At 44.9% G+C, this 22,073-nt stretch overlaps 2 protein-coding genes across 4 annotated transcripts in view; one reads left to right on the top strand and one right to left on the bottom strand.

Moving 5' to 3' along the window:
• Nucleotides 1-17,526, top strand: part of EMP2 (epithelial membrane protein 2) — a 41,875-nt gene extending 24,349 nt beyond the window's left edge. Inside the window, exons 2-5 of the mRNA XM_061599249.1 lie at nt 6,401-6,515; nt 7,488-7,578; nt 9,683-9,829; nt 13,818-17,526. Of these exons, the coding sequence (XP_061455233.1) occupies nt 6,438-6,515; nt 7,488-7,578; nt 9,683-9,829; nt 13,818-14,005 (504 nt within the window). The 5' untranslated portion in view covers nt 6,401-6,437 and the 3' untranslated portion in view covers nt 14,006-17,526. The remainder of the gene's footprint in view (nt 1-6,400; nt 6,516-7,487; nt 7,579-9,682; nt 9,830-13,817) is intronic.
• ATF7IP2 (activating transcription factor 7 interacting protein 2) overlaps nt 17,141-22,073 on the bottom strand; it is a 30,122-nt gene continuing 25,189 nt past the window's right edge. For all 3 annotated transcript variants that reach the window (XM_061599247.1, XM_061599246.1, XM_061599248.1), the window contains exons 10-11: nt 21,649-21,752; nt 17,141-19,265 (exon numbers count right to left, since the gene is read on the bottom strand). In XM_061599247.1, the coding sequence (XP_061455231.1) occupies nt 18,864-19,265; nt 21,649-21,752 (506 nt within the window). In that variant the 3' untranslated portion in view covers nt 17,141-18,863. The remainder of the gene's footprint in view (nt 19,266-21,648; nt 21,753-22,073) is intronic.

Genomic DNA, 22,073 nt, shown 5'->3' with positions numbered 1-22,073 from the left:
TCTAGGGCCTTTTCAGTGGTTGCCCCCGAATTATGGAACAGTTTTCCTGATGAGGTGCGCCTGGCGCCTACACTTTTATCTTTTCGGCGCCAGGTTAAAACCTTTTTATTCTCCCAGGCATTTTAATCTATCTTTTAGCTGTTAATGTACAGCAGGCTGTTTAACTGTTCAACATGTATGCTTTTACTGTTTTTCGCGATTTTATTGTATTTTATCTTATGTTGTGCACCACCCTGAGAGCCTTCGGGCTGTGGGCGGTATATAAATCGAATAAAATAAATAAATAAATAAAATAAATAAATGCCCTATTCCTGTCACCGAGCTACAGTTCCCAGAGTTCCCTGGGAAGAGGGACTGACTGTTAAACCACTCTGAAAACTGTACAGTAATACCTCAGTTAATAAAGTACATGTGTTCCTGGACATTACTACTTTGGTACCAGAAGTAGGAATAGAAATAAGGACAGGTTCTTACCCGACCAAAAAGAAGAGCAGTTCAACATATTTCAGCAGACTTTTTATTTAAAACTAACAATACGCATGTCTGAAATGAAGCAAACCTTGCACACAGACCACTTGAAGGCTTCTTCTAAAATGCATCCAGGGATGCCTGCCTTGCCCTTTTCCTTTTATCACGTAGCATCTTGCTCTAGCAATTGAAAGCTTTGAGCACAGTTCTCCTTTCCTTACTCTCAAGTGGGCAGGCAAGGAGGAGCCACCCCCCCGTGCTTGGTCTCTCTCTCTGTGCCACCCTCCCCTACACTCGAGCAGATGCATCTACAGTAAGCAGTGCTTCCAGGGCACCCGAAACACTCTTTACTACAGAGGTGCCTGCACCACCTAGCAAGGAGTGCCATTCCAGCCAGGTGTGAGAGAGTTGCTTGCAGCAGCCACGGTCCAGTAGACAAGGAGCCACATTGTGACTATGTCAGAGTATGTGCCCCCCGACCCTCTGCATCCAAAAAAGGCTTTGTTGATAGGAGCTTCTTTCCTGGAGGATATATTAACTGAGGTATTACAGTACAAAGGTAAGAGTCACATCCATTGCTCCACACACCTTTACCACTGGCCCTGCCCACCACTGTGATGTGGCCTCCATTGACTAGCAGCAGCTCTCCACAATCTTGGAGAGAGGCCATTCCCAACCCTACCTAGAGATGCCAGGGATTGAAACAGTGACCTTCTGTCTGCAAAACAGATGCTGTCCTATTGAGCTGACACAACCTTCCCTTTCTCCTCTCCTAATATTACAGGAAGTTCTATTTGGCACTTTGCCTGCTGTATGTCTGTGCATTTGTTTCCTTCTTCAAAGATATTTTAATGCTGGATTTCCATTTAAAAAAATGCACATGGCAGAGAGCAAAACTTACACAATAAAATGGTAAAATGCAAATAAAGAGCAAATGAACAGGCAGACAATTCAGACAGCATTTGCCTGGTGGCGCAGGTGCCTCTATAGTAAAGAGTGCTTTGGGTGCCCTGGAAGCACTGTTGACTGCAGACAATTCTGTTCGAGTGTAAGGGAGGTTGGCAGAGCGAGAGAAAACAGTGATGGTGGCTGCCTCTTGCCTGGCTGCTCGAGCATACAGAGAGGAGAACTGTGCTCACAGCTTTAGATCGCTGGAGCAAGATGCTACGTGATAAAAACACTGTTATCTTTTTGGTGCCAGGTCAAGACTTTCCTCTTCTCCCATGCATTTTAGCATGTGTTTTATATTGTTTTAAATTTTTAAATTGTGTTTTATTTTTTTTAAAAAAGATGTATCTTAAATTGTATTTGTTTTTAGTTACTGTAAACCGCCCAGAGAGCTTCGGCTATGGGGCGATATACAAGTATAATAAATGAATGAATGAATGAATGAATGGATGGAAAAGGGCAAGGCAGGCATCCCCGGATGCATTTTGGAATAAGCCTTCAAATGGACTGTGTGCAAGGCTTACCTGACCCGATTATTTCATTTCAGACATGCACATTGTTAGTTTTGAATAAAAAGCTTGCTGAAATATGTTGAACTCCTCTTTTGTGGCATAGGAACCTACCCCTGCTCTTTCCGTTATTCCTGGGCTCCTGCTGGGAGGAAGAGCGGGATATAAATCAAATAACGAATAAATAAAATAATAAATTCCTACCTCTGGTACTGAAGTTTCTGTTAAAGAAGTAATGTCCAAGAGCGCATGTGCTTCATTAGCTGAGTTCTTACTGTACATTCCAGCCGTGAAACATCTGGTTTCTACGCACATACCCATCCTCCACCCAGGCAAGCAAGAGGCCTCATCGCAATTCAAGGACGCATTCTCACCAAGCAAAATGTTTGATGAGGATGTGGAGTAGGGCTGAGGAGGGGCAGGGTCTGGGAAGCATTTGGAGGGCCAGACAGAGAGGCCCAGAGGGCCACATCCAATTTTCTGGCCTAGGACCGGGGAGACCAGGTTCAAATCCCCCACTCCCAGCCATGAAGCTCACTGAGTGGTTTTGGGCCAGTCACTGTCTCTGTGTCCTGCCCAAACCTGTTGGAATCAGACTTGGAACTGCTAGTGTATCTTTCTTCAATATGTTTAATGAAAAACGTCAGTTTAGAGCACTTTGTGGATCAGCTAACAGATTCTGCAGCTCTGCACAGCATAACTAGGCATGACAGCTCAAAGCTAAGACGCTGTTGCAGCAATTAACACATACCCCCTTACAATCCTTAAGTAGGTTCTGGCAGGCTCTTTCTGAGTTGAGTTGAGTTGAGTTTATTTACAGTCAAATTGACCCTTCATACATAAATATTACAAAGTAAAACAAATACAAATGACTTCCATTTGATTTAACAGCAAGGAGATATATATCAAATAAAATCAATATACAAAACAATCGGATTAAAATTAGTTATTGGACTTTTATTTTCCTACATTTAATAGCAGCAGCGCTAAATTTGGCGACAGCAAGTGTCACCTCAGGTACATAATCGCCTAGAAGATAGTCTATGTAAAAGGATTCAGGACTAGATGGAAGAGACGACAAAATAGGCATAATCAATTGAGATCTTAAATCATGATAAAATATACAACGAAAAAGAACATGTTCATTTGATTCAATTTCTCCATCAGCACAGGGGCAAAGTCTCTCACAGTATGAGATTTTATTATATCTACCAGACAATACAGCGGATGGCAATATATTTAATCTAATTAGAGTAAAAGCATTTTAGCACCCTTACTATTCAACATCTATATAAACCCCCTAGTGGCCAAACTTTCATCTATATCATCTCACCCTCCAATGCTAGCCTCTAACCCGAGAGCCTGCCTGTTATATGCAGATGATATACTGCTCCTTTCACAGACACCCATTGGTCTCAAAAGATTGATGGCAGCTCTGTCATCCTTCTGTCAAGAAGAAAAACTAGTAGTAAATCGGCAGAAGACCAAGGTTCTTTACTAAAAAAAGAACAAAACATATCTGGAGGATTGACAACTTGCCGACTGAGCAAGTAAAAACTATTAGATATCTCGGTATTGTACTTCAAGCATCAGGTTCCCATCAGATGCATATCTCCTCCTCCCTGTTAACTGCCAGACGTACAACAAAGGCCCTATTATCTTCTATACGAAAGGGGGCCAATTTATCTTTCCAGCCATAAAAGTATTTGCTGCGAAAATCCTCCCGCAACTCTTATATGGGGCTCAAACTAGTACATACACCAATTTTACTAAACTAGAAGCCATACAAAACTCCTTTTTAAGATCAATATTAGGAGTCCCTACTTGTGTTCCAAACTTTATATTGAGACTAGAATGTGGTCTCCAATCCATAGAGTCTTGCGTGTGGAAATTGAGATTACTATTATGGTTGAAATTAATTTTTAGGCCTATCGGGTTGGCTCCACATGTACTTATAAAGTTTGTTCCCCTTGGGAAAAAATGATTCATGACAAACTTTTAAGCCTAGGCTTTTCTTTGCCCTACATTCTCCAGTTGGGTTATGACTCTGTGCGATAATTAAACAACGGTTAAGAGATATTGACTTCCAGCATCATTTACTTCTTGTAAAGAAACAAAGACACAACCCGAAATTTTTCACCTTAATGTCCTACCTCATGAATTTGGAACTCCCCAACTATAGAAGGGCTTTTACTCTAATTAGATTAACTATATTGCCATCCGCTGTATTGTCTGGTAGATATAATAAAATCTCATACTGTGAGAGACTTTGCCCCTGTGCTGATGGAGAAATTGAATCAAATGAACATGTTCTTTTTCGTTGTATATTTTATCATGATTTAAGATCTCAATTGATTATGCCTATTTTGTCGTCTCTTCCATCTAGTCCTGAATCCTTTTACGTAGACTATCTTCTAGGCGATTATGTACCTGAGGTGACACTTGCTGTCGCCAAATTTAGCACTGCTGCTATTAAATGTAGGAAAATAAAAGTCCAATAACTAATTTTAATCTGATTGTTTTGTATATTGATTTTATTTGATATATATCTCCTTGCTGTTAAATCAAATGGAAGTCATTTGTATTTGTTTTACTTTGTAATATTTATGTATGAAGGGTCAATTTGACTGTAAATAAACTCAACTCAACTCAGGCTCTTTCTATTTGCGTGAGGAAGGTGTCACAGAATGGGAGGGTGTGCATGCAAGCACTCCTCCTAGTTGGAAATGTGGGGGCCAGCTGAGCATGCCGGTGCAGTCGTCTGTGTGTCTGGGATGGTGGTGGTGGCACCTCATCGAGATTCTTCTCCTCTAAAGGAGGTGCACACGGTGGCTGCAGCTGCGGTGAAGAGGGTGGAGTGGAGTGGAGGAGAAGGGGCTGGTTTATTTATTTATTTACTTATTTATTGCATTTGTATACCGCCCCATAGCCGAAGCTATCTGGGTGGTTTACAGCAATCAAAAACATTAAAACAAACATACAATTTAAAACACAATTTAAAAATTTAAAACAATATAAAAACAATTTAAAACACATGCTAAAATGCCTGGGAGAAGCGGAAAGTCTTGACCTGGCGCTGAAAAGATAACAGTGTTGGCGCCAGCCGCACCTCATCAGGGAGATCATTCCATAATTTGGGGGCTACCACTGAAAAGGCCCTCTTCCTTGTTGCCACCCTCCGAGCTTCCCTTGGAGTAGGCACCCGGAGGAGGGCCTTTGATCTTGAACGTAGTGTACAGGTGGGTTCGTATCGGGAGAGGCGTTCCATCAGGTATTGTGGTCCCACGCCGTGTAAGGCTTTATAGGTCAAACCCAGCACTTTGAATCGAGCTCAGAAACATACAGGCAGCCAATGCAAGCGGGCCAGAATCGGTTTTATATGTTCGGACCGTCTGGTCCCCATTACCAATCTGGCAGCTGCATTTTGCACAAGCTGCAGTTTCCGAACCGTCTTCAAAGGCAGCCCCACGTAGAGTGCATTGCAGTAATCTAATTTGGAGGTTACCAGAGCATGGACAACTGAAGCCAGGTTATCCCTGTCCAGATAGGGACATAGTTGGGCCACCAACCAAAGTTGGTAGAAGGCACTCCGTGCCACCGAGGCTACCTTAGCCTCAAGTGACAGAGATGGTTCTAGGAGAACTCCCAAGCTATGAACCTGCTCCTTCAGGGGACCCCATCCAGAACAGGTTGGACATCCACCATCTGGTCAGAAGAACCACCCACTAGCAGCATCTCAGTCTTGTCTGGATTGAGCCTCAGTTTATTAGCCCTCATCCAGTCCATTGTCACAGCCAGGCACCGGTTCAGCACATTGACAGCCTCACCTGAAGTAGATGAAAAGGAGAAATAGAGCTGCCGTGTCATCAGCATACTGATGGCAATACACTCCAAAGCTCCGGATGACCGCACCCGACGGTTTCATGTAGATGTTGAACAGCATGGGGGACAAAACTGACCCCTGCGGAACCCCATACTGGAGTGTCCAGGGTGCCTTCCTGATCAGCTAGCATTCCCTCTGTTGCAACTGGAGCTAAGGGGGAGGAGCTGTCACTATCAAAAGTGCCAAAGCCTTCTGCTTCAACACTTTCTTGTCCCATTCTGTCTCTTCTTCTTCATCACCAGTCCAGCAATGTTCTCCGGGGCTCATGACATCCCCCTCCCACTGGTGCAAGTCCTCCTCCCAATTCTGAGCTGTAGGCTTTTCTGTACAGCGCCCATGGAAATCCGGAGTGCATGATACTCAGCCAAATCTAACTCACAGGGTTCCCGAGAGGTACAAACTGGGAGGGGGGGGGGAACCCACGTGCACCACCTTGAGCTCCTTGGAGCAAAAGTGGGGTATCAATGTAATAATAAAGTCTGTGTGTGCCTTGCAAAATTAAGACTTGGTTGCAAAAGTTGTAGTAGTAATTGCGCCATTAGCATCCTTTCCTGTAACTCTGAGCCTCTTTTCCACCTTCTGTTTTGATCAGCATTCTCGTCTTCTGAAGCTGCCCTCCCTGCGCAAAGATGCTGATTCTCCTGGCGTTCATCATTGTCTTCCACATAACCTCAGCAGCTTTTTTGTTTATCTCCACGATTGACAGCGTAAGTTGCTCACCAACTTAAGTTACCATTTCGCATGTGTCTAATGTGGCCGTCTCTCATACTGAACCCTCGGGGGCAGGAAGAGCCATACTTTGGTGGCAGTGCATCTGCTTTGCACTGGGTCCAGAGTCAACCCCCAACCTGAAACCCAGGACAGGCAGTGCCAGCAAGTACAGAGCTAGATTCAGTGGCATTGAGTGGCTCTGTGTCAGTAGGGCAGTGGAATCTGCTCTGGGTTTTAGTCTGAACTGTGAAGGAGCTGTCCAAAGTGCTCAAGCAGTTTCTTGTAAGTTCGGACTAAAAACTGGAGCGGATTCAAGTGCCCCACTGACATGGAGCCAAGAGCTGCTACTGGCTAGTCGGACTAGGAGTCTGACTCACTATACGGAAGCTTCCTGTGTTCTTAAGATAGCAGCAACCTTGCCTTCTGAGGTGTATTTGATTGTTTGATTGTTAGATTTATAACCCTCCCTTCCTGCCGAAACAGCCCAGGGCGTCAAACCAATCGACAAAACAATTTTAACAACGAGAAAAGCATTCTGAAAAGAGTTTAAAATATTTTTAAAACGTCCCATACATTTAAAGCACCAAGAATTCTGGGAGCTGTAGTTTGTTAAAGGTGCTGGGAATTGTAGCTCGGTGAGGGGTAAACTACAGTTCCCAGGATTCCTTGGGGAAGTCATGTACCATAAATGTGTTTTGAGCTAATGGTGTGGCTGCGACCAGACTTTTTTTTTTTGTTACTCCCATTTAAATGGCCTTCTCTCCAGCCACCTCCCAGCAGGTGGGGTTTTGGAATAGGTAGTGGCCATCAGCCATCAGGGCTTCTCCAAAGAAGCATTTTTAACTGAACGACAACAAAACAAACCTAGACAAAAAAGGTGGTCTCCTTGCTTGAAGGGTGTATATTTCGAACTTCCTTCCCCTCCTCTTGAGCTGTACGTTTATGCACTTTTTCTTGTTCTCTTTTAGGCCTGGTGGGTTGGGAAGGACTTCTCCACAGACATTTGGTATCTATGGACCAATGGCACGAACCCTACAGCACTTAACGAGACCTTCTCGGGTAAATCACAAGCTGTATCTTCCTGCCTGTGGACGTGGGAGGCTGGGGGTGAAGCCCAGACTAGTCATTACTTAGTCTCTCTCCCGCCCTAACCATATCTCCCCAGTAGAGGGTATTTTTTTTTAAAAAAGTGTGACATCACATTAGCATTTTCCCATCCCCTGTATTCATCATTGGCTGGAAGATGTGATGACATCATAGCATGCAGAGGGAGGCTTCTTTCCTTTTTGAGGACCCACAACTAGGAATCCGCTCCCCTTAAATATTAGACAGGCACCATCTCTGTTATCTTTTTGGCACCTACTTCTCCTTTCAACAAGCCTTTTAAGTAGAGAACTTTTCCCAGTCTGCGTCTGTGCTGGAATTGCTATTTAAGATGTTGTTAAAGCTTTTTTAAAAAATGTTTTTAAATATATTTTGTTTTAATATGTTTTTAAGGATCTTTTGTTTTATATTTTTGAAGTCTGTTTTTATGATGTTTGTAGTACTTTTGTTTGCCGCCCTGAGCTCCTTCTGGGAGTAAGGGCGGGATATAAATCTAATAAATAAATAAATAACAAAATAGGGCAGTGTCTTCTCCACACCTGAGAGGGGGAGGGTAATTTGGGGGGCTATCACACACAGTTCTGTTCTCCAGCACCTCACCACCCCTGCCTGACACCTCGATCTCCAGGTGACCCCTCACTGCTGTCTTTTCAATTGCCCCCTGCTTTTAGAGGAATTTGGGGGTGAGCCGGTTCTAATGCTGCTGCCACCGCCTGCCCTGGTTGCATCTATAGTTAAGTTAGTTTTGCATAAGATCTCTGAAATATAAGAGAAGGAAGGGAGGGTCTGGTGCTGCCAGATTCCAAGAAGTTCCTCTCTACGGAAGCTGCATTTTGGGGGGGAAGGAAACAGATTCTGGAGAGTTGGCAAGAGGCTGACAGCTTCTTTGTTGTCGCTCTGCAGGGGAATTGGTGAGAGGAAGTTGCTGGCAGGATGTAGGTGGGTTTAAAGAAGGAAAAGTTAATGGGAGAACGTATTTTTTTAATATTAGAAAAAACAACTCAGAAATAAAATGTGGCAGGTCCTGTCAAGACGTTAGAAAACGAGCTTCATTTAGGGAAGCACCAAGATGGTGCAAGGAGCAAGCAGCTAAGTGGAAACAGCATCAAGAGGTGCTTTACAGATGCATTTTGATTTCTTGACTACAGCATCAAAGGGTAGCCACTGGGGCTGTCGCAGATCTAACACAACAATATTGATTGGTTGGATATTGATGATAAAAACCACAGGATCCTGTGGAGGCTAGTCCATGAGGGCAAATGGGGCACTGCCCCACCAAACTCATTCTGCCCCCAGACATCCCCCACCTGCCTACCTTCTTAAAACTGGTTCCGGGGGGTGGCACAGCCTATCAGCTTCCTTTTCCTTAGACTCATTTTTGGCCTCGTAGAGCTCGGTGAAAAGGACGAGCGACAAACCAAGAATTATTTGGCTTTGCCTGTCGTTGGCTCTCGCTGTGCCTGTCAATGGCTCTGAATCCATCTACTGTTGGGCGGCCTGCCTTCCGCCCTACCAGTCTCAATGAACACCAGCCACCTCTGCCTTTGACCATAGTTACGGAGGAGGTCTGGGTTCACATGTAATGCTGAGGTATAGTTAACGTTAACTAAGGTGTACAAACCAACTGCAAACCTTGGTTAACGAGTGACCTTTAACCATAGTTAATAAACCATAGTTAAGCTGCTTGGCTGGGCTCACATGTAAACATTAAGCCATGGGATAATAAGCCATGGTTTAGGGTTATGTGCCGGCCAGGCCACGGAGGGAGGAAGAGGGTGGACTGTAACCATGGTTCTAAACCATGCCAGAAGCCTCCATAAGTAGAGGGGGCTCCCCCATTTAGACATCCACCCTCCATGATGTAGATGGCAATGGGGATGGTCCTGGAGGTAGTGGAACAGAGCTTACAGTGCTCCTCCTCACACATGTGTAGGTTTTACACACAAGCAGCATGCTCAAATACAGCTGGTTTCATTTACTAGCCATCTAGCGTACAGCAATCACACCCAGGTATGGAATGTCTCTTAAATCCATCTTAAACAATACTCTATATTTACAGACTACCCCGCGATCCAGGCAGTTCAGGCCACGATGATCCTGTCCACCATCCTCTGCTGCGTGGCCTTTTTCGTGTTTATCCTTCAACTCTTCCGACTAAAGCAAGGGGAGCGATTTGTCTTAACATCCATCATCCAGCTCTTATCCTGTGAGTATCTCTGTTTTGGAATCTGCAGCACCCCATCTCATTCAGAAAGATGCTTCTTATAAGCTCATTTCAAAACAAAACCTTACAAAATTTATAGTCCTGATCTCAGAAACATAGTCCTGAACTCAGAGCTTGGTTAACAGCCCTCTAAATTTTTATGGCGATACACAAATCAGTCAGAGTGAATCGAGAGTTCAAAATGTAAAAAGAGGGAGGAAAAAAACCAGACCCCTTTTGGACTTTTTTCTGTCAAGAGTTCTCATAATCTGCTGAAATTAGTTAAATATCAACCATGTTCACAGAATACCTGTAATCCTTTAATGACCTTCCCCATACTATGACCTTCATCTTCTGCAGTTTAAAAATTTAAAAAATGCCTGGCTGATTTTTAATTAATTTAAGACATTTAACATTGAACTCAAATGATAATGTCGGGCATGCTCAGTAAGAACCAACTGAGTGTTCTAAAAGCCAGACTCACAGCTGCTGGGCTTGCCTATTTATTTATTTATTTTTAAAACTTATATACCGCCCGACTAGCAACAGCTCTCTGGGCGGTGAACATATTGGGACAGCCCCATGGTTGTCATGGAGTCCATGAAGTCCTGAGCCGCCCCAGACAAAGTAGCCTTGGCATGAATGTTGACATCCCCCAGTACAAATAGTCTATTCAGGGGGCCACACCCACATCAGACCTTTATTTCACCTTAGACAGTCATGGCTTCCCCCAAAGAATCCTGGGAGGTGTAGTTTGTGAAGGGTGCTGAGAGGAGACTCCTATTCCCCTGACAGAGCTCCAGTGGCCAGCGTGGTTTAACAGTCAGCTGCTCTGATTGAAGCTCTGTGTGGGGATCAGGGCCTCTCCTAGCAACTCTCAGCACCCTTCACTAACTACACTTCCCAGGATTCTTTGGGAGAAGCCATGACTGCCTAAAGGGAAATAAACGTCTGGTGTGGATGTGGGCAGGGACAGCTTTGGTTTAAATTTAGGTGGGAGGCTACATGTGCCTGCTGTAGAATAAAAAAATGGAGGAAACCCTGAAAAAGAATGATATTGTTCACAATGTTTTCCTTTTGGAGAGGAAAGAGGCTTCCCTTCTGCCCAGTGCCCACCCATCCAATCTCCTCCCATCCCCCACCCCTCCTTGCCCCTCCTCCAGGTCAGTTTCACCTATCCTAAGCATCATTGTACAGGAGTAAATCCCACCGAACTCAGAAAGCATGCAAATGCCCTCCCCTCCTCCTCCCTCCTATCCCCTCCCTCTTGCTCCTTCCCTTCCCCTTCCTTCACCCCATGCTTCTCCTTTCCCATCCCCTTCTAATCCCCTCCTTCTCCTGCTCCTCCCCCTCCCCCATGGTCAGTTTTACCTATCCTATGAGACCAGGGTTCGAATCCTCTCACAGCCATAAAGCTCACTGGGTGACCTTGGGCCAGTCACTGCCTCTCAGCCTTAGAGGAAGGTATTGGTAAACCACCTCTGCATACTGCTTACCATGAAAACCCTATTCATAGGGTCGCCATAATTCGGAATCAACTTTAAGGCAGTCCATTTCATTTTCAAGGATGATTGCACAGGAGTAAATCCCATTGAACTCAATAAGCATGCAAATGATCAAACCTGCCCTCCCCTTCTCCTCCCTCCTATCACCTCCCTTTTTGCCCCTTTCCTCTCCCTTTCTTCATCCCTTCCCCTCCCCTTCCAATTCCCTTCTCCTGCTCCCCTCTCCCCCCTTCCCTCTACTCTCCCCTCCTCCCCCATGGTCAGTTTTACATATCCTAGCCATGACTGCACAGGAGTAAATCCCACTGAACTCATAAGCATGCAACTGCTCAGACCTGCCTTTCTCCTCCTCCCCCTCTCCCTTCCTCCCCCTCCCCTCTTCCTTCATCCTCCTCCCTTGCCCACTCCAGCCCTCTTTCCCCCCTGGTCAGTTTTACATATGCTAAGCATGATTGCATGGGAGTAAATCCCATTGAACTCAATAAGCATGCAAATGATCAGACCTGCCTTTCACCTCTCCTTTCCTCCTCCCTTCTTCCTCCTTTCCTGCCCACTCCAGGCGTCCCTCCCAATGGTCAGTTTTACCTATCCTAAGCATAATTGCATGGGAGTAAATCCCACTGAACTCAATAAGCATGCAAATGACCAAACCTCCCCTCCTCCTCCACCTCATGCCTGCTCCCCTTCTCCCCTCCCCATCTCCTGTGGTCAGTTTCACCTATCCTATGCATGACTGCAGGGGAGTAAATCCCACTGAACTCAATAAGCATGCAAATGATCAATCCATTTTCAGCAAACCTGCACAGGATCCCATTTCTTACCTCCCGGATTAAAAAGCAGAGAAATTCACAAAAAATTGCAAAGTAAATCAAACTTATTTAAAGTGACTATCTGAAATCTGTGTTAATATTGTTGCTTCCTTCCTGCTAAGATCAGCACAGCACATCTTGTTTCTGTTATTTGGGAGGACTGCAGGTGTTGCCACCACTCACCATATGCCCAGAGGCACGTTACCAAATTCTTCCAAGCTACACAGGAAGTGGATTGGACTGTGAAAGACCAACCCAAATTGTGCTTGCATTTTTACAAATTTGTAGGGCAGTACAATATCTCAGAGAGGAGGTCAGGTCTCCTGCTCCCCTGGTGCATTCACTATAGCTGCCCAATTTCCCTACTTTTTAAACTTTGGTAGAAATATCTGTTGGCTATAGGTACGTTTTTAAACTGCAAGGTTTTTTGCCTATTAGTGAATAATACAATTATCTGTTTCGCTGTCCATTCAGGAATGTAGCAGATTTTTAAAAATACCTAACGGATACAATATACAACATAGCAGAGGCTCCTTTGAGTTAGGGGTGGGGAACCTGCAGCTCCCCAGAATGCTGCTGAACTGCAGCTCTCCTATTTCCTGACTATTGGCCACACTGGCTGAGACTGATGGGCTTTGAAATCCAACATCATCTGGAAGGTGCCAGGTTCCCCATCGCTGCTTAGTGAGATTTATGTTTGTTGTTTTAAGTTTATATTGACGTTTAAGATCTTTCAAAGTGTTTTAAGTGTAACTTAAAAGGCAAACCAAGATAGTTTCATCCCTGTCTGTCACGAGGGCCTTTTCCAGAGTGATGGTTTTTATTTTTTCAACTATTTATATGCCATTTCACACCATGGTCCGTAAGCGGTGTACAGGAAGGTTAGAAAGATACAAGATAAAATCAGTTAAAACTAACCATAAAATCAGTAAAAAAAATCTTCCTCAAAATGCTTGCTGAACCTCAGCTGGGAATTCCATAAAATTGGCCTCCCAGTGTGTGGCTCCTGGTGGATACGAGCCACGCATCTGAGCCATGGGGGACCACCAACAGTGACTCCCCCGACACATACCGGCAGCCAGTGCAAGCTTTTAAGCACCGGAGTTATGTGCTGCCAGTAGTCTGTCTCCACCAATGGTCTAGCAGCAGCATTTTGAACCAGCTGCAGCTTTCAGACCAGGACCACCTAGAGCACATTTGCAATAATTTACCTAGGGAGGCAGTGGGCTCTCCGACCCTGGAGGCGTTCAAGAGGCAGCTGGACAGCCCCGTCACGTATGCTTTAAGTTGGATCCCTGCATCGAGCAGGAGGTTGGATCCTCAATGGCCTGACAGGCCCCTTCCAACTCTGCTGTTGTGAAATGTGCAGTTTTGCTTTCACTTTATTTGTGGTTTTTGCTAACACTGTGAACCGCTTAGAGGCTTCTTTTGAAGCATGAAGCAGTATGCAAATTAATTAAATAAATATTATTGAGGGGAAATGTGGGGAACCTTTGGCCATCCAGATCTTGCTGAACGACAGCTCCTGTGATCCATGGCCATTGGGTCATCCTTGTTGGGGCTGATGGGAGGTGTCATTCAGCAACATCTGGAGAGCCAAAGGTTCCCAAATCTCTATCACCCAGTTGCCTGCAACAGGAGGACGCTACTTCAGTTTTCTTCTCCGCTTTCTCCCAGGTTTGTGCGTGATGATTGCAGCATCAATTTACACAGACCGCCATGAAGAGTTTCACAAGGGTCCATACTACGACTTTATCAAGGTCAACAGCGGCCAGTTTGGCTATTCCTACGTCTTGGCCTGGATTGCCTTTGCTTTCACTTTGCTCAGCGGCATCATGTACCTAATATTAAGGAAGCGTAAATAAAACTCTGGCAGCTGGTTTTAGGAAAAGGAAACGTTCTATCCTTTGGCAGTACTGGAAATCCAGTAACTATTTTGTATATAGTCAGAAGCGGTTTTGTAGTAAAGTTATGGTTTGTTTCTCCTCTCCCAATGCATCACCCCATCCCCCTTGGTGTGAAACTACAAGTATTATGGGAGAGGGAGAAAACTGCAGGTCAACTGGAACAGCTAAACTCCCCTAGTGTGAGTGGGCAACTTAAAGGCAGCTGTTGGTGCTCAGTAGCCATTGATAGAACCTATCCTCCACGATTTTGTCATTTCCTCTTGTTATACAGCTTTCAAAATAGGTAATATTACTAAGCATTAACAAAACAAGCAGGAGTTGTCTTATGGCTCTGTAAGACAAATGTGCATAGCTGGCAGAGTGCAGTAAGCATTGTTCTGTCGCTAGCACTACGCACTCAGATGGACGTCTGGAGTCTCCTTAGGAATATGAAGGAGGAGGTCTGCGAGATCCAGACTCCTCTTGGCCCCCAAATAATTATTTGGATCCAGGATATCATCCTGCAGCCAGTAGTTCCTTCAGTGATCCAAAGCCAGTGGAGGAGGGAACTCGGATGCAGTTCTTTCTAAAGTAGTGGCATGGTATGACAATTATGTGCTCGGTGCTGCTAGTTCTGGGCTGATCTTGAACTGCCTAGCAGGACAAAGGTACTGCGCCCATGTGGTTGCCAGGGGTTTAGCACATGGGTGTGCCCTGCTCTAAACATAATCAATTCAGGCTTGGAAGTAATTCCAGCTGGACGCAGCATCAGCTAGCACAGCGGAAGATTGTTCTCTGCTGCTCTAGGTGCACAGCAAAAACCCTTACAGCTTCTGTGAGCGTTACTTTCTGAGACTAAAACAATTGCTCCCGGACATCAAACTGTGCATTCAGAGTAAATCTGTTCACTGCCTTGACCAGCAGTCAACAAAGGCAGCATGTTGTCAAACCAAACACTTGGCTCATTTCTGCACTGGCCGTTCAGTCACGCCTTCATTGAAACATTTCCCTACATTTGGGAAGAATTTGAAAGAAAGGCTGTCTTTGAGGGCACCCAATCCCTCCACTGAAAAAGGGATTCTAGGTAGCTTTCCTCTGCCATGACCCCGAAGAGCTGTCGGTGTAGAAAGAAAAAAGAAATTAAACAACATGGCAGCCAAGTTGCAGGGGGCCACCAGAAATCATTTTGGGGACCCTATAGGGCCAGCAGTTTAGCCACCCCTGGTGAAGACAATAAGAGTTTTGGGTCAGCCAGTCTGAGTCATAAGGAGGCATTTATGTACTGGGTCCTGGTACAAAGTGATTTTGGCAGCACAGCTTTTCTGCTTTGTTGTCTGCTTAAATACATACAGCAGGCAACAAAAGGGTGATTTTTAAACCAGGAAATGCCCAAACAACACCAAACCTTATTGCCTCTTGAGTTGCATCATTCCAGAAGATCCACTTTGGCTTTCCCAGTTACCCAAATCCACATGCTTTCCCAAGCCCCCTCCCCCAAACCAACCATAATTTGGCCACCCATCCACCATATTTATTGGTGGCTATATATATATCTCCATCTTTCCAATATTGGCTTGTGTCAAAACAAGTTGCCTGGGTTTCACAGCCCCGGAAGCATGTGCCAAATCACCCAGCAGGTGACAAAACTCAGGTTGCTCTTAAAATGTGTCTTGGGACATCCTTAACAGCAGCAAAGATTACTTTACAGAGCATTCTTTTTAAAATTAGACAACCCCATCGACTACCCCAAAAGCTAACAGCTGTTTCCTTACTAATCCCAGTGGTTGCTACTAAGGCTGCAATCCTCTCTCTGTTGCTAGGGTATAAGCCCTATTAAACTCAATAGGGAGTTACTTCCAAATAAACATAACTTACAAGTCTTCCATCTGCATGGCTGTCACCTGATCAAGATCATTTCAGCTGATCATCAGCTGCCTTTTAAAACAACCATTCCATTAAGTTTAAACTAAATGCTCATGTAGCCCAATTCATATCTCAATACAGGGCCTTTTGAGATTTGGGAGGATGTGAAGGAATGCAACCAACCAACCAACCAACCCATTTTCAGTACATTTTCTTTTGCACCTTGATCCAGAAGAACCAAAAACTGTCACTTCCCTCTGCAGCCTTTCCATCTCCAAAACAATGTACCTGAAAAAAGTTACTTAAAACAGGTTAAAAAAAAAAGGTACCCCAGATTTGAATGTTAACATGAAAGGGGGAAGAAAATGTCTAGACCCTGCAAAATATCTGGCCAAATGTTTGAATTCATGCAAAGACCCAGCTCCTCCCAACTGTGTTCTGTATGGAAAACCTCCCTCTAGCTCATGGGCAGAGCTTGGAAAAGTTACTTTTTTGAACTCCCATCACCCCTATCCAGTGGCCATGCTGGCTGGGGCTGATGGGAATTGTAGTTTTTAAAAAGTAACTTTTCCAAGCTCTGCTCATGGGTGAGGAACTTCAGCCCCAGGGGCCGGCTGAACCCTTCCCCCTTGCTGTCTGTCCCTTGGGACTCTCCCCCAGGCCACACCCCTCACCGGCCCTGCTTTGCACCCTCCTTGAGGGCTTTTGCCTGGCTGGAACATGTTCCTGAACTGTAGTCATGTCTCGCTTGCCTGGATGGAAGATGAAGCGTTAGGATGTAGGCGGTGCTGGAGAAACTTCTGACTTATGCATGGCTAGATTATAGCCGCCTGTACAGAGAGGAGAATCAGAGCTGTTGCTCCATCCACTTTTGCCTCTGCACATGCCCATCACTGGCACATGGCCCCTGGAAGGTTGCCCGTGCTCTAACACAGTTCTTCAACCTTAGGCCCCCAGATGTTGCTGGAATACAACTCCCATCATCCTTGGCCGTTGGCTGGGGTTGTTGAGAGTGGTAGTCCAACAACATCTGGTGACCCAAGGTTGAAGAATGCTGCTCTAATGGTTGCTGACATCCCCGTTACTGACCAGTTTCTGCCCCCTCCCCTTGAACTCAAATTTACTGCTCCTTATTCTTGTCCTGTGCTCTGAAGTCCTCAGACATTTTGGGCCCAGGCACATGTACATTTTATACAAAAATCTGCACCACTGTCCATTCGCTACTCAAAAGAATGAACTTGTCTGGCCGGGTAAATTGTATAGACTGAAATTATATTTATGTAAAAAAGTATGTACATGTACATACACATATAGAATTATTTTCATATTTAGATTTCTGACCACATAAGACAATACCATCATTTTTTCCAAAAACAAAAAGACCACCTTTTTTTTTTCTTAAAATGTTACTGCCTTTGCAACTCGACTTGGAATTATAGGAACTTTTTTTTTTTTACATTTGCTCCTACTATTTTTCAAGATTTTTTATTTTTAAAATACAGAAATTAAGAAACCAAAAATGTTTGGCAGAGGACAGTAATTTTCAGGATTGCTAGCTTAACTCTATCCACTGTGCCTCAAGTGTTTTGTATTTTATATACCCACTGTGTATATGGAAATAAAAGTTACAAACAGTATTGTTGCCGATACCATATTTCAGTTTGACAGCATCTGGCTAAATACTCAAGAACAAATTCAAACTATTTCAAGAGCACTAAACACAGTGATAGAGAAAAAGGTAGAGCTGTGCGTGATTGTATGCTTGGGTGATGCAAACTCCTGCCGGGCTCAATCCAGGGTCCTGAGAATAACAGCTTGCTTTCCTTTCTTTAAGCAAGCCTCTAGCCCTCAAGAGCCAGGCAAGCTTGAGAGCAGCATCTATTTGGATCTTAGGAGCTGGAAGGTGTGCATGTGTGTGTCTGAGGAGTTAGTATCTCTCAAGACTAGTAAGAGCAGAATTACTTGATTTATTCTTTTGCATTCCATGGCATTTTGGGGCCTGAGGCAAAGGACAGGATAATTCCTCCGCCCCCCCCCTTTCCACGTACAGAAGCTGACACGATTGGCAGTTGACTCTTGCTTCCAACATCCTTGGGTGCACCTGACCCTGAGGGTGGGGGAAGACTAGCTTAGGGGGTGCAGGGCAAGTTCCAAGGCACATGCCCACCTGCTGCCCGAGGGAGCTGCCTCGCTCTGCCTAATGGTAGGGCCGGCGCTACAGCAAAGTATTTTTAGCAGAAGCTCATGTGCTTAAGAGCTACTGATTCTGGTGCAGACACAGGAGAGTTAACAGCCATTGTGACCAACCAATTTCAGTCAAGTCTTCATGCACACTGATGTTCGTATGCAGCAAACTGGTTCTTTCAGAAGGAAAAAAACCTACCAGACCATACTTCCCATTTCAAACAGCCCTGTTACGTTGACAAGCTACCAGATTGGGAACGGGAGCTGTGCCTGTGGAATCCAACAGGAATGAGCATCTTGCAAGGGCTTTAAGGACATCATGAAGTTAAATCAACTTTAATTCAAGCCTTTTTTTGAAAGTGAAAAAAAAATCTGTTAAGTCTCCATGAAAAGGCACTTTTAAAAAATTCAACATTATCCCTTCAGTGTTAGGAGGAGGAATGTTTAAACGTTTTGAGTGTAAAGAAACTGTATGTAAAGCAGGCAGTGGGTGGAAACCTGTGGCCCCAGCTGAACTACAAATCCCAGCAGCCCCAGACAGTACTGTGAATGAGCAGAGATGATGGAAACTGTAGTTCAACAACACTTGAAGGGCCTTGGTCCCTCCCTCCCTTCCTGCTCTGTAGCATAAAGATACCCCTTGAGGAAAGGAAAGAACTCAATGGGGAGAACTGGAAGTCTTGAGACACAGAATTTTACAAGTGGAATTGTGGAAAACGTGCCAACAGAGAGAAGGGGGGCACATGAACAAGTGTGGGGGCACATGAACAAGTGTGCAGCTCCACAGGAACTAAAGCACAGAAACGGACTGAATCTCACAGAAGGGTCCATAGCGCCCATAGATGTCCTTCGACTGAATGGCGAAGTAACATTTGGAGCAACCCGGGACCTGGGATACAGAGCAAGCCATGGGGAGAGACATAAACTTAATTGTGCCTGTCTCCATCCAGTTAGAGAGTGCACCCTTATTTGCATACTCGAGGCAGATGAACAAGCAGAAGCTTTCTATAGGGGCACACCTTGGGTCCACTTTGCTGATGTTCCAGTGGAGAGCAAAGCCTTTGGGATTTTGAACCTGAGTCACGGCGAGTTCGAGCTTCTGCGGAGGTAGAGTGTGTCTGAATTTGTCTGGGTGCTCCAGCTGCAAAGCGATGCTTGGTAGTGGAGGGAGATGAGGAAACAGCTTGGAGACCTGTGGAAGGCCGGAGCTTCAGTTAACAAGAGGACTACAGACAGCCAGAATGCGCTACATCTCCACACTATCATTTACATTTCTAATCAATGGGGCCTGCTCCCAGAGAGAGGGAGTTGGTGGCCATCACTATCAATGTGATGTTCTAACAGTAGGGCCACATTCATACGGCGGGTTACGTTCCAGACCCCAGCCTAAAAGCGAAACCTGCCGAAAAGCGGAACTCCATCAATAAAATGGCGCCAGATGCCCCAAAAACGCTGTAAAAGCGGAACAAGCGCCGTGTGAGTGGGGCCTTACTCTAGTTGAAAACTGCCGTATTAGCGGAATGCTGAAAAGCGGGCCCCTACTGTATAGCACTTAAGAACGTTTCAAGGGCTTTTAAAAATAACATAGCAACAATCATGTATATATCAGCTTCCACACCTCATCCACAAAAACCTGAAATTGCAAAGTTGTTTTGGACCATGTTAGCCTCCTGACCTCTTTGAATTTATAAACTAAAGTTAAACTAATGAACTTGGTGTTTAATATGTTTCTTTCCCTTCCTGGTAAGGGGGGGCAGGGAGAGAGATACCCCAACAACGGTGATATGGGGCAGAAAGTTTTCCAGTGCTTTATATTTTCCATTTCTTAGGTTCATCAGTAACAATGAAAGGAGGCCAGTTCAAATAAATATCAGGCACGCTTGACAGTTTCACCAAGTTTTCGGCTTTGTTTACTAAACACAAGTAAAACAAATGTGCCAAATTAGATCATTTTCTACAGTGCATTTTCAGATGCAAATTACTTTCCAGGTTAATTTCCCAATGCAAAATCTTCTAGAAAACTACGATCACTGCCCACCTGGTCAAGATGTTTATGCCTAGTTCAGTGGTCCTGCCTCCCCAAATATACCTTTCTTCTTAACACAAAACTATGAAGAGACAACAATAAAAGTGATACCCTTCCCTCCACGCAGAAAGCCTGATTGACAAGCTTGACACATAAGTCTCCCCTGACTGGAGTGTTTCTGCTTTGGGAGCCCCAGCGACAGGTAAAGCCGGGCTGGGGAACCTGTGGCCCTCCAGCTGTTCTTGGAGTACACCTCCCACCATCCCCAACCACTGGATGCGTTGGTTGGGGCTGATGGGAGTCAGAGTCCAACAACTTCTGGAGGGCTGCAGGTTCTCCTGGTCTGAGCTAAAGGAAGGCCGTGTGCTCTATCCTAAGGGCTTAAACAGAATGCTGAGACTCTGGTATTACAAGACAGCCCTCTAGCGGCTAAGAGGATGAAGCTCATCCTTTGGCTTTTTAATTTTATTATTTTATTTATTATGGAATTTTGTGGAATGCTTCGTTGGAATCGACTGGAAGGCAGTCCATTTCCATGAATGACTGTGCGTTGAAATCAGATACTGTATTAGACTACACTGTGACCCCCCCCCCAAAATAGCATAGTTTAATTCAAGTCAAGTGGCATCCGTCCATTACACGATTAGAAATGTTGGAAAGAGCCTAATTCCAAGCTGGACTATTTGCCCAGCTAGCCTAGCAACATCTACTCTGACTGGGTGTGGCTCTGCAGGGTCTCAGGCTGAGAAAAAGGGCGCTGTGATCTGCAGGCAGGGCCCTCCTGACTCTGCTGGAGTTTGGCTGCTCGGGGTGCAGAAGGGGGTTGTTTTTGTGGGGCTGCCTTTTTCATAGGATGAGCTTCCAACGGAGATCAGGCAAGCACCCATGGTGGGATGCTTTTCCAAACAGAAAAATATCTCCCAGTTTACCCTGGCATTCCCTGACTATTGATATTGAAAGTGGTTTGGTTCTGGCTGCTGTAATTATACTTTAATATTATTTGGCTGCTTTTAAAGGTTTACTTGCTGATTTTAGCAATTGTTGTGAACTCTTGGGAGATTCTATAAACTAAAAAGTGGCATGTTATTTAAATAAAAAAACAAAATAAGCAAACTTAAGATGTTCTTTCCCAGCATCTGTTAGTCAATCCTCTTAATTGGGAGATGCCAAGGACTGAACATGGGACCTTTTGCATGTGAAGCAAATGATCTACTACTGAGCTACGGCCCTTCCCCATTCTGTGCACACCTACCTGGGAGTAAGAACTACTGAATTCAACGGGCCTTCCTTCTGACTAAGCAGGCTTAGGATTGTGAAACTCCTCTTTACATGCTCCGTTACATACTGCCTTTCTCTCTGATTGGAACTCATACCCAGGGTACCCAGGTGGTCTTCCATCCAGGCACTGACCAGACTTCTGAGCTGCTTAAACTTCAGAAAAGTGGCGCTGCTTTTGAGTGCCTTCAGGCTATGGGCTGGGACATGCAGGCAACCCCAGAACCCCTAGATGAACGAGTTCGTGCCATTTAAAATAAAGAAATAAGGCAACCTGATTTGTTGACTGCAGCACAGGCTGGGGAGGACTGGATGCCAGGCTTTCTAGTCCCGAGTTTCTTCTCCTTGCAATTCCTTTTTCCTCTTCTTTCCCAACTCCTGCAAGAAACGCACCATTTTAAACATCCCTGACAACCAATCACACACAGCAGCCAAAAGCACACAGCTGCCTTGGACTGCAACATCTGGAGGACACCATGTTGAGGAAGGCTGATGTATAGCATATGGGACAAAATTAGCTGCATGCTCAAGGACACAATTAGCAGTAAACTAACAGCACCAGTCACATGTCACTACAGCAACAGTTTTAACTCATCAGGAAGCTGCATCACATTTATAACAATTATGCATTGGAATATTATGCTGCTGCTCAGTAGGATTTTGCTGAAAGGCTTTAATTTTTCTGTGTTTGCTCCTGTA

This window comes from Rhineura floridana, chromosome 17 (genome assembly GCF_030035675.1).
Source record: "Rhineura floridana isolate rRhiFlo1 chromosome 17, rRhiFlo1.hap2, whole genome shotgun sequence".
NCBI lineage: Eukaryota > Metazoa > Chordata > Lepidosauria > Squamata > Rhineuridae > Rhineura > Rhineura floridana.
The sequence above is the reverse complement of the archived record's forward strand: the minus strand, read 5'-3'. Positions and strand labels throughout refer to the sequence as shown.